Source organism: Homarus americanus, unplaced genomic scaffold (assembly GCF_018991925.1).
Source record: "Homarus americanus isolate GMGI-L3 unplaced genomic scaffold, GMGI_Hamer_2.0 scaffold7481, whole genome shotgun sequence".
Classification (NCBI taxonomy): Eukaryota; Metazoa; Arthropoda; class Malacostraca; order Decapoda; family Nephropidae; genus Homarus; species Homarus americanus.
The window spans coordinates 65249-79257 of NW_024757125.1; the positions used below are offsets into that span (position 1 = coordinate 65249).

At 37.5% G+C, this 14009-nt stretch overlaps 1 protein-coding gene across 2 annotated transcripts; it reads right to left on the minus strand.

The window, feature by feature from the left end:
- Nucleotides 1-1262: 1262 nt before the first annotated feature.
- On the minus strand, nucleotides 1263-13078 carry LOC121857373 (ribosomal L1 domain-containing protein 1-like). Of its 2 annotated transcripts, XM_042353382.1 has the most exons (10): nucleotides 12929-13078; nucleotides 7648-7874; nucleotides 7084-7581; nucleotides 6522-6703; nucleotides 5852-6002; nucleotides 5232-5380; nucleotides 4066-4177; nucleotides 3682-3838; nucleotides 2410-2600; nucleotides 1263-1763 (listed from the first exon to the last, which is right to left on the minus strand). In XM_042353382.1, exons 2-10 carry the CDS (start codon nucleotides 7861-7863, stop codon nucleotides 1419-1421), a joined length of 2001 nt encoding a protein of 666 aa, XP_042209316.1. In that variant the 5' UTR covers nucleotides 7864-7874; nucleotides 12929-13078; the 3' UTR covers nucleotides 1263-1418. The 2 variants fall into 2 exon arrangements, with proteins under 2 accessions (XP_042209316.1, XP_042209315.1); XM_042353381.1 differs by having other exon boundaries at nucleotides 7084-7874.
- Nucleotides 13079-14009: the final 931 nt, after the last annotated feature.

The window sequence follows — 14009 nt, forward strand, 5'->3', positions numbered from 1 at the left end:
CGTGCAAGTGTGTGTACTTATGTGTGTGGAGAGAAAGAGTGTATGTATCAGAGCCTGTGTATATGGTCAGCATGCTCGACTCCCAAGCAAGTGGACCAGGGTTCGATCCCCGGGCAGGGTGAAACTATGGGTAAGTTTCTTTACGCCATTTGCCTCTGTCTACCCAGCAGTAATTGGGGACCTGGATGTTAATGGATTTGTGGATCGTGTTCCGGGGTAATGGTTAGCCAGTGCAGTTGGCGAGTTGTCCGGTCTTCTCGGACTATTCCTTGACACTGGGTCATGCAGCTCGTTAACTCAGGGTGTGGTTGTTGTGTTGGTGACAGCTTCTACACCTTAAACACTGGGTCATACAGCTCATTAACTTAGGGTGTGGTTGTTGTGTTGGTGACAGCTTCTACACCTTAAACACTGGGTCATGCAGCTCGTTAACTTAGGGTGTGGTTGTTGTGTTGGTGACAGCTTCTGCACCTTAAACACTGGGTCATGCAACTCATGAAACATTAGCTACAAAACTTAAAATTATCTCATTTCTAAATAAACTACAGAATTTTATAGATACAATTACTGTATATATGTCTAAATAAACTAAATACAGTACTACTCTTTCTAAATAAACTACAGAATTTTATAGAACTACAATTACTGTATTTCACCCTACATAAAGTACAGTAGGTTTTATCTGTAATTAATATAAGAAATTGTTATTTAAGGCAGGTAGATATAGAGGTAAAAGCAGAGATGTCCCCCACCCTCTCCCTTGCCTGCTAACCTGCTCACACCTTAAGCAGGGATGGATTCACCTCAAGATAAAAGCAGGGATGTCCTCTCTCTCCTGCCTGCTAACCTGCTTACCATCACAAGCAGAAACACACCTTCAAAAAGACACAATTTCCACAGGGTAGGAACTTCTATTACTAGGCCAAGTCGCAATACTCGTAAGTAACTGTTCACTACCAATCTACTTAAAAGAAAAGTAGCAATTCTTTCATAGGGTTGGAACAGCTAGTATGGCCAAGTAGCAATTCTCCGAGGTAATTGAAGCTAGTACTTGCCATCTTGAATGAAAAAGTAGCAATTTTTTCATAAGGTAGGAACAGCAATCAAGGCAAAGTCGCAACTCTGAGATAATCAAACTCTAATCGTCTAAATGAAAACAAAAAGTAGCAATTCTTTTATAGGGTAGGAACAGCAATCAAGGCAAAGTCGCAATCCATGTGATAATCAAACGTTACCTGGCTACGTAAAGAAAAACAAAAGTATTAAAATTTTCTCTTTATTCAGAGTAAATAAACCCCTATACAATTAAATAAAATCCACGAGCAAGATATTTCTGTATTTTACAATGACCGACTGACTGACTAACATACAGACATACATATCCCTTAAGATGATAAACACAGCAAACCAAAACGTCGCTAAAACATGTCGTCGAAGCTGAGATCCGATTCGTCGTCGCTTATTTCGTTCCAGACGTCTAATTCGTCGTCGTCGTCGGGTTGATTTAACGAGGTGGTTTCGGCGTCTCTTCCGCTGCTCCGTTTCCTCAGGTAGGCCAATTCTCTCTCTTCTAGACCATCTTCGTCGGATTCGAGGTCGTCTTCAAGGTTATCATTCTTCTTCTTCATTTTCTTCCCTCCTCTCTTCTTAGGCTCCTCCTCCTCCTCCTCCTCCTCAATTTCCTCGATCATTTTCCTCTTCCCCAATCCTCTGACCGCCTCGTTCGCCTCATCGTCGTCGTTGCCTCCGCTAACGATGGATTCCTGGGAAGGGTGACAAGAGGTGGTGACAGACGGAACGATACTCCAGGGATGAAAGTGAGAGAAAGTGAGAGAGAAAGTGAGTAAGAGTGAAAGTGATAGCAAAAGTGACTAAATTCGTGTAATATAAAAACAAGAATAAAAGTATCAATAAAATTCGTGTTAAGTAAAAATAAGTGAAAGTATCAGTAAAAATTCGTGTAAAGCAAGAAAGTCAATCAAGAGAAAGTGGATTCGAGAGGCAACGTGACAACCCACGGAACACGCACCAGTCTGTCCAAGGTGGCACTGTACTCGACCAACCTCCCTTTACCAAACTGCATAAGAAGGCCCCTATTTACACCTAGGTAGAGGAGGTGTAGGGGGGGGGTGTTAAGTTTGTTTAGGGTGATCACAATGTCCAGCTTCTCCCTTTGCTCCCCCTTAGTCTAAATTGTTTCCCCCTTTGGTCGTTCCTTTATTGAAGTTTAGGTTCTGAATGTTTAATATAATACTATTACTACTAAAACTACTACTACTGTTAGGTTAGGAATGTTACTAATACTACTAAAACTACTACTACTACTACTAAAACTACTACTACTACTACTAAAACTACTACTACTACTACTACTACTACTACCACAACATGACCACCACCACCACTAACCTCTTTGTTCGGAGCCTTCTCGTCCGGCGGGATTCTTTTCAGCGTTCTCTTGCTAATACCCAAAACGCCCACACTGCCGTCGGGGTACACAGTTACCACCTTCTTAGGGCGGGTACTGATGATGCCAGATACTGTCCGCTTGACTATGTTGACAGTCTTAGGGGGTAAGAATGTCACGTTCTTCACGGAGTCTGAGGTAACGGGAGCAAACAAAAAAAACGTTAAAGTAGTTTTTTTTCGGAGAGTTGTATGGGGTGTGGGTGGGTGGGTGGGTGTGGGTGGGGTGGATCTGTCCGACATGTTCTGAAAGTTATTGATATGTTTCCGAAAGTTTTTAAAAGTTGTACCAGACGTTTAGAAATAATTTGACACGTTCTGAAAGTTATTAAAAATATTCTGAAAGTTTTTAAATGTTATATCAGACATTTAGAAATAATTTGACACATTTTGAAAGTTATTAAAAATATTCTGAAAGTTTTTAAATGTTATATCAGATGTTTAGAAATAATTTGACACATTTTGAAAGTTATTAAAAATATTCTGAAAGTTTTTTAATGTTATATCAGATGTTTAGAAATAATTTGACACATTCTGAAAGTTATTAAAAATTTTGTGAAAGTTGTGAAGGCTATAAAAGTTCACTGCAACACATCTGGTTATTCTGAAAGTTAACCTCAAGCTAAAATAGAGCTAAACCTCTATTTAATAAACTATATAGAGAAAAGTCCATTATATCGAGGGTTCGTTAGATGTAAAACCTTCGATTTAATGAACTATATAGAGAGGAAAGTCCATTATATCGAGGGTCCGTTAGATGTGAAACCTCGATTTAATGAACTATATAGAGAAAAGTCCATTACATCGAGGGTCCATTAGATGTGAAACCTTGATTTAACGAACTATATGGAAATGAAAGTCCATTATATCGAGGGTCCGTTAGATGTAAAACCTCTATTTAATGAACTATATAGAGATGAAAGTCCATTATATCGAGGGTCCGTTAAATGTGAAACCTCGACTTAACGAACTATATAGAGATGAAAGTCCATTATATCGAGGGTCCGTTAAATGTGAAACCTCGACTTAACGAACTATATAGAGATGAAAGTCCATTATATCGAGGGTCCGTTAGATGTAAAACCCCCATATAGCGTTATATCGAGGTTTCGCTATAAACTTCAATTAACCCCCACAGCTAAGACCCATCCCTAGGGGTTAGCGTACAATCCCCAAGTGAACCCCCATAGTAGTCACCCATTCCGACACACTTACTTATTCTGGCAAAGAACGGGATGGACGCAGACTTCCCGAGCTTTAGGCCGATGTTTTGCACGTTCTTCCAGCCTCCGGGAATGCGATTGGCCAATTTCACGGCGGCCGCTTTCACGTTGTCTGCGATCTGCTCGTCTGTCTGGCTTAGTCGGCCGACCTGTGGGGGGGAATTATTGTTGAGAGAGAGAGAGAGAGAGAGAGAGAGATGAGAGAGAGAGATGAGAGAGAGAGAGACAAAGAGAGAGAGAGACAAGAGAGAGAGAGAGAGAGATGAGAGAGAGAGAGAGAGAGAGAGAGGAAAAAATACAAAGCGACAGAAATAAGAAAAGAAAGAGTAAAAAAGACAGACAGACAGAGACAGAGAGAGAGAGAGAGACAACATACCTTCATCTGAGCACAGTTGCCCCTAAAGGTAAACTTGATCTGTGAGACGGATAACGCGCGAGTGATCTCTTTCTTCAGGTCGTCAGCCTTGAGGTTCACCTGTACTGGGGTCCTGGAACAACAACGAACATCAAAATAAACAAATAAATTCATCGTTATTCTTGATATACGTAAATAAATTGATTTCCTGTAAAATAAATAAATTGATATTATTGATAAAATTAAACAGACCTGGCAAAGTTAAACCTCTATTTAATGAACTATATAGTGAGGAAAGTCCATTATATCGAGGGTCCGTTAGATGAAAAACCTCTATTTAATGAACTATATAGTGAGGAAAGTCCATTATATCGAGGGTCCGTTAGATGAAAAACCTCTATCTAATGAACTATATAGTGAGGAAAGTCCATTATATCGAGGGTCTGTTAGATGTAAAACCTCTATTTAATGAACTATATAGTGAGGAAAGTCCATTATATCAAGGGTCCGTTAGATGTAAAACCTCTATTTAATGAACTATATACAGGAAAGTCCATTATATCAAGGTTTCATTGTTCACTTTAACTAACCCTAACTACAGATACCAAGATTAATAACAGTTTAAGATAAGTTAAAGTGTACAGCATCTTTAATTAAATCCCAAGGTCAATTAATCGCAATATAAATAAGAAAGTCATATATTTTCACTATCCTAAACATCAATTAAACTATCAAATTTTATATTAAATTCAACAGTCATTATTTCTCTGATATATTGAAGAAACTAAGAAATATTTTAATTCTCAAATATAAATTCGTTGTAAAATTCAAACTTTAAACTGTCATAAACATCGTAAATTGATCTAAAACACTAAAGTTAAAAATAAAACGCAGGAAAAACACCAAACTCTCATCTTGTTATTAAAATAGGAGTTTAAACTGTAATAAATGATTCTAAAACACGAAAGTTGAATTAAAACACCAATAAAAACACCAAACACATCTTTCTGTTATTAAAATAGGAGTTTAAACTGTCATAAATGATTCTAAAACACGAAAGTTGAATAAAAACACCAATTAAAACACCAAACACATCTTTCTGTTATTAAAATAGGAGTTTAAACTGTAATAAATGATTCTAAAACACGAAAGTTGAATAAAAACACCAATTAACACACCAAACTCACCTCTTCCGCTTGTAAAAATGTTTCCCCAGGAATTTGGGCACGAACCGCATCACAGAGTCGTCGCAGAGAATAACGTCGACGCGATTTGATAGGAGTCTCTTGGCTTCGAACTCCTTAAATTCGACCTTCAACTGTCTGAGCGGAAGAACCTGAAAAATATTCACCCAAGTTTATTTCATCTTAAACCTAACTTAACCCAACTTCTACTAATCCTAACTTAACCTAATCTAACCTAACTTGAAAAATATCCACGCCAGTTTATTTTACCTTAACATTAACCAACCTAATGCTTACCTAACCTAACTTAACCTAATGCTGACCTAACCTAACTTAACTCTAACCTATAAATCAATATATTGTGGTAATTCCATCCCAACGACAAAACAACTTAGGTCATATATCGCCCAATTAAAATTAAGCCTTAAAATACAAAAATAATGTAACGCAAAAAAAAATAAATGAGGCAGAACCTTCATAAAAAAAACATTTAAACGTCAATAGCTAAAAAAAAAACTCGAAGCTTGTGCAGGAGTCCGACGTCATCAAGAGTTATCGAACAGTCAATGGGTCCATGTAGCTATCATACTGGGGGGGTAGGGGTAGCCATCTTCTGCACCTACCTCATTAACGAGAGTATTCGCCTGGTGTTTTTGTAGCAGGCTGAGGTAGTGGTTTAGGGAGTCTTCGTGATCGACCTTAATGCCCTTCTCTAGGTCTCGGGTGATGAGGATGACCTCCGCTTCGTCCCCGTTGACGCTGTGAGGCAGATTTCTGTTTGGGGTGCAGGAGAGTTAGGTGGGATTTTTACTCCTTGACTCAAATAATAATCACACACACTTATACTTACATACTTAGATATACAGTACTTCTTCTAACACACCCAAACACACTTACATATGTACTTATACACACAAATGGTTAACATGCACTTACAGAAATTGCACAGGGATATCATAGCACCTTGTTCACTCACACTTAAACACACTCATACTTCACTCACACTTAGACACACTCATACTTCACTCACACTTAAACACACTCATACTTACACACTGATGGTCATGGGGTTAGCAAGACTTAGTTGATGAGTGTATTATAGCACCTTAGCATAGGGTGACTTACAGACACACTCACACACTTACTGACACACACTCACACACTTACAGACACACACACACACACACACACTTACAGACACACACACACACACTTACAGACACACTCACACACTTACAGACACACTCACACACTTACAGACACACTAACACACTGAAACACACTCATACTCACACACTGATTGTCAAAGGGTTAGCCAGGCGTAGTTGTTGGGAAAACTGTGGCAGTTTGCAGAGAGTAACTTGTAAATATATCATGGCATCCTGTTCGCCGGTGTCTTCGAGTAAATTCTTCTTTGTTTTGTTTTCCTTGGCCTTCGTAGCGAGCGTTCTGATCCCACCAATGGCCTGATTAACCTGTGAAAGTATGTAATGAGTTAGTATGGTGGTAATTAGCATGGCGGGGGGGGGAGGGTTAGGTTAGATAATGATATCCCAGGTTAATGTAATCTAATACTGGCTTAACCTAATCTAACCTAACCTATACACTAGCTTAAGATAATCTAACCTAACTTAATGTAATCTAAAACTTGCTTAACCTAACACTAACCTAACTTAGACTAACACTAACAAAACTAACTTAATCTGGGGTGTGGCTAATCTTTACGTGAGTCCCCCCCCCACACAAGTACAGAGAGGCAGAGAGAGTTGTAACATAATTAAATCGAGTCGCGAGAAAACGAGATAGAATAATAGACTTAAAGACAGACAGACAGACAGACAGACCCCATACTCACCACATCAAGATTAACGAGCTTGGTTACATCGCTGACAATCTCCCGCGGTCCCTCGTCGATCTTCCTCCTCCTGAATCTCTTCCTGTAGATCTTGTTATTCCACGTAGAAGAAGCACTGCTGTAGATCTTCCTGTAGTCCTTCAGATCCCGGCGTTTATTCGTTCCTTTAATCCCTACGAGTTCGCGGTCCCAATTCCTTTTCACCTTGGGGGTATATTTCAGAGGCATGGCATTGACAGAATTTACCTTCCAGTTTTTGTCTACATTACGATTCCATTTCTTTCTGTTTAGGCTGCTTATACCTCCTGGTCTGTGATTGGTGGATTTACCTCTCTCCCCGGATTCGAGTTTCCGCGTGTTTGTTTTTCCTAGTTTGTTCCTCCCCGTTTTGAGCGACGGCTTAGGTTTTCCGGCCTTTGTTTTTTTCCCCCGTCTGGCATTCGATTTCTGTTTATTATTTGGGTTCCCGGTGTTTGTTTTCTTCCCGTGTTTGGTAACCATCGTGTTCGTCTTCTGTTTATTATTTGGGTTCCCGGTGTTTGTTTTCTTCCCGTGTTTGGTAACCATCGCGTTCGTCTTCTGTCTACGACTCGGATTTCCCGTGTTTGTTTTCTTCCCGTGCTTGGGCTTTACAGGCTTACGTTTACCTTTCGCTTCCTGGGTACCGGACGGCCTTTTCTTGACTTGACTCGCCGCGTGCGTCTTCATCTTCTGCGACTTCCTCTTGTTGACGGAGAGATCGTTCTTCCCTGGGGTTTTCTTACTCTTGATACTAGCCATTGTTTCGGGTCCTGGAAAAGCACGATGAGTAGTTAATAGCAATCACGGGAAAATTAATAGACAATAAACAACAAATAACAATATTCGATGACTAAATAACTACATTAACGATTAAATAACAAAGAAATAAAAAAAAATATTCCCCCAAAAATTGACAAAAATGATAAAATTACAAAATACAAACAAATTAAAATTAATAATAGGGAAGGAGATGAAGATAATGTAAGAAACAAATAATAATTACAGTAAATACTTCAAAACAGCCGACTAATCCACCAATCTGCGACTAATCCACCAGCCACCACCCCAATCAATCCAATCTTTAAAACCGAGTCAATATAATACTCTATCAAGCTAACATTATGTTTAAAACGTAAAATAACTCGTAAAGGTAAATAACCTCTCGAAATTATATGTTAATTAATGTATCTAAGGTAAATAATCGTTAAAAATATAACATACTTTTGTCGAGTCGTCTACAATACCATGGTGCCAATTTAAGCCATTTCTTATGGGAGCAATTCTTCGCTCTAAGCGGTTTCGTTATGAGGCGGTCGTCCGGTCCTAATTACCCGCGGCTAACGACGACAAACTAGTATTTTCTGTTAAATATGGCGAGTAGGCAGGGCTAGAGTATTAGAGAAGGTTAGGTTAGGTTTCTTTGGTTAGGTTAGGTTATGTATCCAATATAACATCATACATAGGGTTTCCTATCATACTGTTATAACCAATTTAAATAGAACTAAATTTAATGAAGTTTTAAAGATTTATATAAAATTTTATCTTCATCTATAATTACAAAAATAATTTTGTAAATTTTGTAGGAACGTTCAGTGATATGTAATGCAGTTTTAAGCTTGTAGCTGAATATTTCCCAGTTCCAGCTTTTATGTAATCAGTAAAAGCTTGTGTGAATTAAACAGATCTGAAATTATTGTATTTTAAACATCGATCTTTTAAATAATTGTCGATTTTTGATTAGTGATTGGCAATTAAAAGTTAGACTTCTCGATTTATTGTAATATTCGACAAATGATATTTAAAGCTTTATTTCTCCTAAGCGGTCAAACTGTCATAAACTCCGTAAATGAATCAAAAGCAAAAGTTGAATTAAAACACCAAAAAAAAAACCACCAGACACGATTCTTCCTGTTATTAAAATAGGAACTCGAACTATACTGCCATGATGTCAGAAATTTGTCCCGTAAATTGGGTAATAGTTATCTTAGTAATTGGGTACGACTTGATAATGTTCTGATGGGTACAATTTGCTTGGGTATGATTTCTCCAGCACTGGGGTTCTGTTAGGTTAGGTTCTCTGCATTGTCGTATCATCTTAATTTGGCAGTGTATGTTTTGCCGTGACTAACGTTATTTTACCATGACTGCGCTCTGATTGGCTGATATTGAACTGCGAGTCGATCGTTGTGTAGATGTAAACTTTAACCTAACCTAACCGTATTTGTTATGCAGGGAAACTGGGTGCTGGACAACTTGTGCCCGATTCACGAGACATTTCGTACCCATATATGTAAATATACGAATACAGTACCGTATATTGCAGTGTATAAGTCGACCCTATTATTTTCAGGTTAACAGTATGAATTAGGGAGATGTATCTGGAAGGTAAAAAGGAATACAGGAGATTAAATAACCAGGTCAGATGGGAAACTAGAAACATCTTGAAATGTAAAGAACAAGATATTGTAAAAAATGTTAAGGTGAATCCAAACGGGTTGTGGAAGTAGGTACAGACAAGGACAAAAGCTAGAATTGTATATCTTTACAAGGATGAGGAAAAAGTACAGAAGACTGTGACTGATCAAGGCAGATGTACTCTCAGAGCAATTCTCACGAGTTTTTATCAAAGAACCAGATAGGGGGATACCAACAAGAGAGACGTGCCAGCTCTTCAGGGCAAAATAAAAAAGGTGATTAAAAAATTGAAAAGACAAAAGTCATCCAAGAGTCATCAAGGAGATCATGGAGGAACTACTTCAGCCTCTGAGGATCTTGTTTGAAAGCTCTTTTCAAGATGGAAATATACATGAGGAATGGCATATTGTATATATCACAGCTATCTATAAGGGAAGCAAAAGTGAACCAGGAAACTACAGGCCAGTCAGTCTAACTAGTGTGGTCTGCAAATTAATGGAGTCAATATTACGGGAAGAGATGATATCCCATATGAAAAAATATGGATTGTTTAGTAATAAACAGTTTGGCTTCATGTCCGGCAGGTCAACAGTCCTACAGTTGATTAGGGTACTAGACAGGTGGTCGGAAATTATTGATGACAGTCAGGCTGTGGACATAGTGTATTGTGACTTCATGAAGGCTTTTGATAGAGTACCCCACAAAAGACTATTAGAAAAAGTATCTAGTTATCACATTGATGAAAAATATCTTGATTGGGTAAGGAATTTTTTAACTAAGAGAAAACAGAAGGTTAATGGAAAATATCAGACTGGAGAGAGGTCACTAGTGGGGTCCCTCAGGGTTCTGTCCTCGGTCCCCTGCTGTTGGTCCTTTTTATTAACGACCTGCCCGAGGCAATTAAACAAGACAGTGAAGTATGTCTATATGCGGATGACAAAGATTTTTAGGAAAATAGAACGAGATGAGGATTGTGACATGCTGCAGGAGGACCTGGATGGGATCAGGGGTTGGACTGAGAAGTGGATGATGAACTTTCACCCAGAAAAACGTAAATACACGAGGATAGGAAGAAGTTGCTGACCAGGGATATCATATGAACACCACGATCAAGAAAGACCACCGTAGAGAAGGATATAGGGGTAGTCATCGATGATAAGCTGACGTTCTCTGACCATCTAGCCGAGAAAATCAACAAGGCTAATAAAATAGTGGGCATTATTAGAACTTTTGTTTATCTGGATGCACCTATATTCAAGGCTCTGTACACTGCTCAGGTTAGGCCACACCTTGAGTATGTTAATTTGGTGCCCATATCTCATTAAGGATATTGAAGCAGTAGAGAATGTACCAAATTACCTAGTACCACAGATCAAGGATTTATCTTATGAGGAAAGACTAAGGAAATTACAGTTACCGACACTGGCGTACAGAAGATCTCGTGGGGACCAAGTGGAAACATACAAGATACAGTTCCTCCCCGACTTACGACGGGGTTAGGGACCCAAATCCAGGTTGTAAGTCAAAAATGCTTAAATAATACATAAAAAGTCTAAAATGGTTGTCTCTTTTTCTTCTCAGCTCCACAAAACTCTCACTTTTAAGCTTGCCAGATATTTTAAAGTGAATTATAAACGAAAATTTTATCCTGTGTACTGACGGTGGGACTCGAAAATACGTAATTTGACAAAATTTTGGTACGACTGAGGAGGGTCGTAAGTGCGAGTGGTCGTAAGTCAGGGAGGAGACGTAGTGTGTGGCATATATGACCGGGGATATACAGTAGGAATGTTCACTACCCGGGGAACACAAAGATCTACAAAACAAGAGCGAGGCTAAATCTCAGAAGACATTCGTGCCCGAGTAGGGTTGTCAACAACTGGGTTACCCGAGTGGGTAGTCAACGTGGAGACGGCGAAAAATTTTGAAGCATAATTAGATAAATACTGGAAAAATCAAGAAAAGTATATAATTATAGGGCAGAAATATCCGCCACACGCAGCCACCATCCGAGTAGAGAAGAGGCTATTGAGCTGGCGTCACAGCCTCTTCCAGAAGATCATCTCAGAGTGTCTGTGAGTAATCTATTCTCGGCATATAAGTCCACAGCAGAACTTGCAAGCTACAAAGTGACTATTGGGATGTTTTGTGATACAGTACGCAACGTGGGAATTCGTTTTTGGATGACCACATATCCTATGAGTATCAGTTCAGTTTTAAACATAAGCTCGGACTTTGTTCCACAGCTTCAGTACCTATTGGCCCGTGTGAAATTCAGTAGCCACAATGAATACCGCTGACTATCTTCTGGCTATGGGATGTTAGACCGAGACAGGCGGCCTTTCTGTGCGACCAACGGAGATATCGAACCTTTGAAACACGAATAACATGTTTGGTATATCGTGATTTAACTCAAAGATCGAATAATAATAACTGGGTTCGCTCCGATTGACCCGACATTAACGTCTCTGGAATTATCAACGCAAATCATTCCAATTTCAGATATTCAACCGGCAGATACTGAAGCAATTAAAGCATCACCAGCTCGGGGTTTTAATGTGGTCGTGTCAATCAGTCTATAAAAGCCAAATTTTCCTACAAAATTTACATATTTGTTGTAATTATAGATGAAGGTAAAATATGATATAAAATCTTTAAAACTTGATTAAATTTAGTCCTATTAAATACAACCTAACCTAACCAAATAAACTAACCTAACCTAACCAAATAAACTAACCTAACCAAATAAACTAACCTAACCAAATAAACTAACCTAACCTAACCAAATAAACTAACCTAACCAACTAAAGAAACCTAACCTAACTAACCTAACCAACTAAAGAAACCTAACCTAACCCACTAAAGAAACCTAACCTAACCAAATAAACTAACCTAACCAACTAAAGAAACCTAACCAACTAAAGAAACCTAACCTAACCAACTAAAGAAACCTAACCTAACCAAATAAACTAACCTAACCCCCTAGTCATATTAAACCGGAAATAATCAGCCAATCACAGCACACTCACGGTAAAATAGCATCAATAGAAAAAAACTCAACCAATCACGGCTAAATATCCACAACGTATATACAATAGCGTTTATTAATACTCTAGAGGTTCAAGTAACGATTATAGGTCATTAACTACCTCGTTTGCTGCCATAATTGGATAAACACATAGTTAACAACCATTAGGGTTAGTATGTCTGATAGGGGTTTAATTAATACTCCTAACTACTCAACAAGGTCAATTAAGCCTTAAATCACCTTATATATCATTATTTAAGGTCATTTAATATATAATTAGTCTATATAAATATAATTAATATTATTATTTAAGTCACCAGAAACCGTCTCATATTTACGTTAAAATATCAGTTATTTAAGGTTATTATATGACTAACTTACCTCTAATATAACCTTGGGGAGTTAATACAGGTATATGGTGTCTTGAAGGGTCGTTAACGGGTGTAATTAGGTCGTTACAGGTGATAAATGGTGAGTTAAGAGGCAGCCATCAAGACCTGTCGACCACCACGTGTTGCTTGACTGGTTCGCTTCAGCCAGTTACTGAACCACCAACCCCTAATGACCAACACAGTGAACCACTAACCCAAACACCTGTATTTTATTACCCTCGCTTTAATATCCCTTAAATCATATTCATAAAACATTTAGAATTTTATAAGTAATATTTTAAAAATATTTAAAACTTTATAAATGCTTTAATTTATATTTATTTAAGCTTACAATTGATGCTTCGTGACTTTGGATTCGTTAGATAGTGAGTTCGAACCTTCTGAAGCCTCCTCAAGTGAACCCAAACATTACAGATTTACTAAAACACGAAAATATTTTTAGACAGATATAAAACTTTATTTATCACTAATACTTTTATATTGAGGGTAAAAATACCTTTATTTATATAATTAATTCACATTTATAAGCAAAAATTATATATGTGTAGTGAATATATACAAATAAAAACATTAAACCCAATATGTACGGGTATTTAAGTGGTATTATTTCTCTATTTATTAACCAAAAGTATAAATATTTACTATATAAATTTATAATATAGGAATAAGTAAGAAAATTATACCTAAATGTATATATAACGTTAATTGTAGTTTATTTATTGTTTAGTTGATTTAATTTGATTTCGCATTCCAGAGGCATTTAATATTTGTCTGCGGGGGTAAAATATTTTCATTCTAACTTCATCTAAATTTCGTACAACTTCATAAATACCAAGTTTAATTATTTTTTAATATTCATATTGATAAATTGATCATTATAGTTTATTTTTGAACTAGAAATATGTAAAGAAACTTGTGAAATATTAAATTACCAATAAAAATTAAATGTGACGGCACCTCTTTTAAGGTCGCTTAGAGTAACAATACTGAAAATAGAATACAGACAAAAATAAAATAAACAATAAAATATCCTCTAAAAACTTACAATAAATGATAAAATACAAATAATA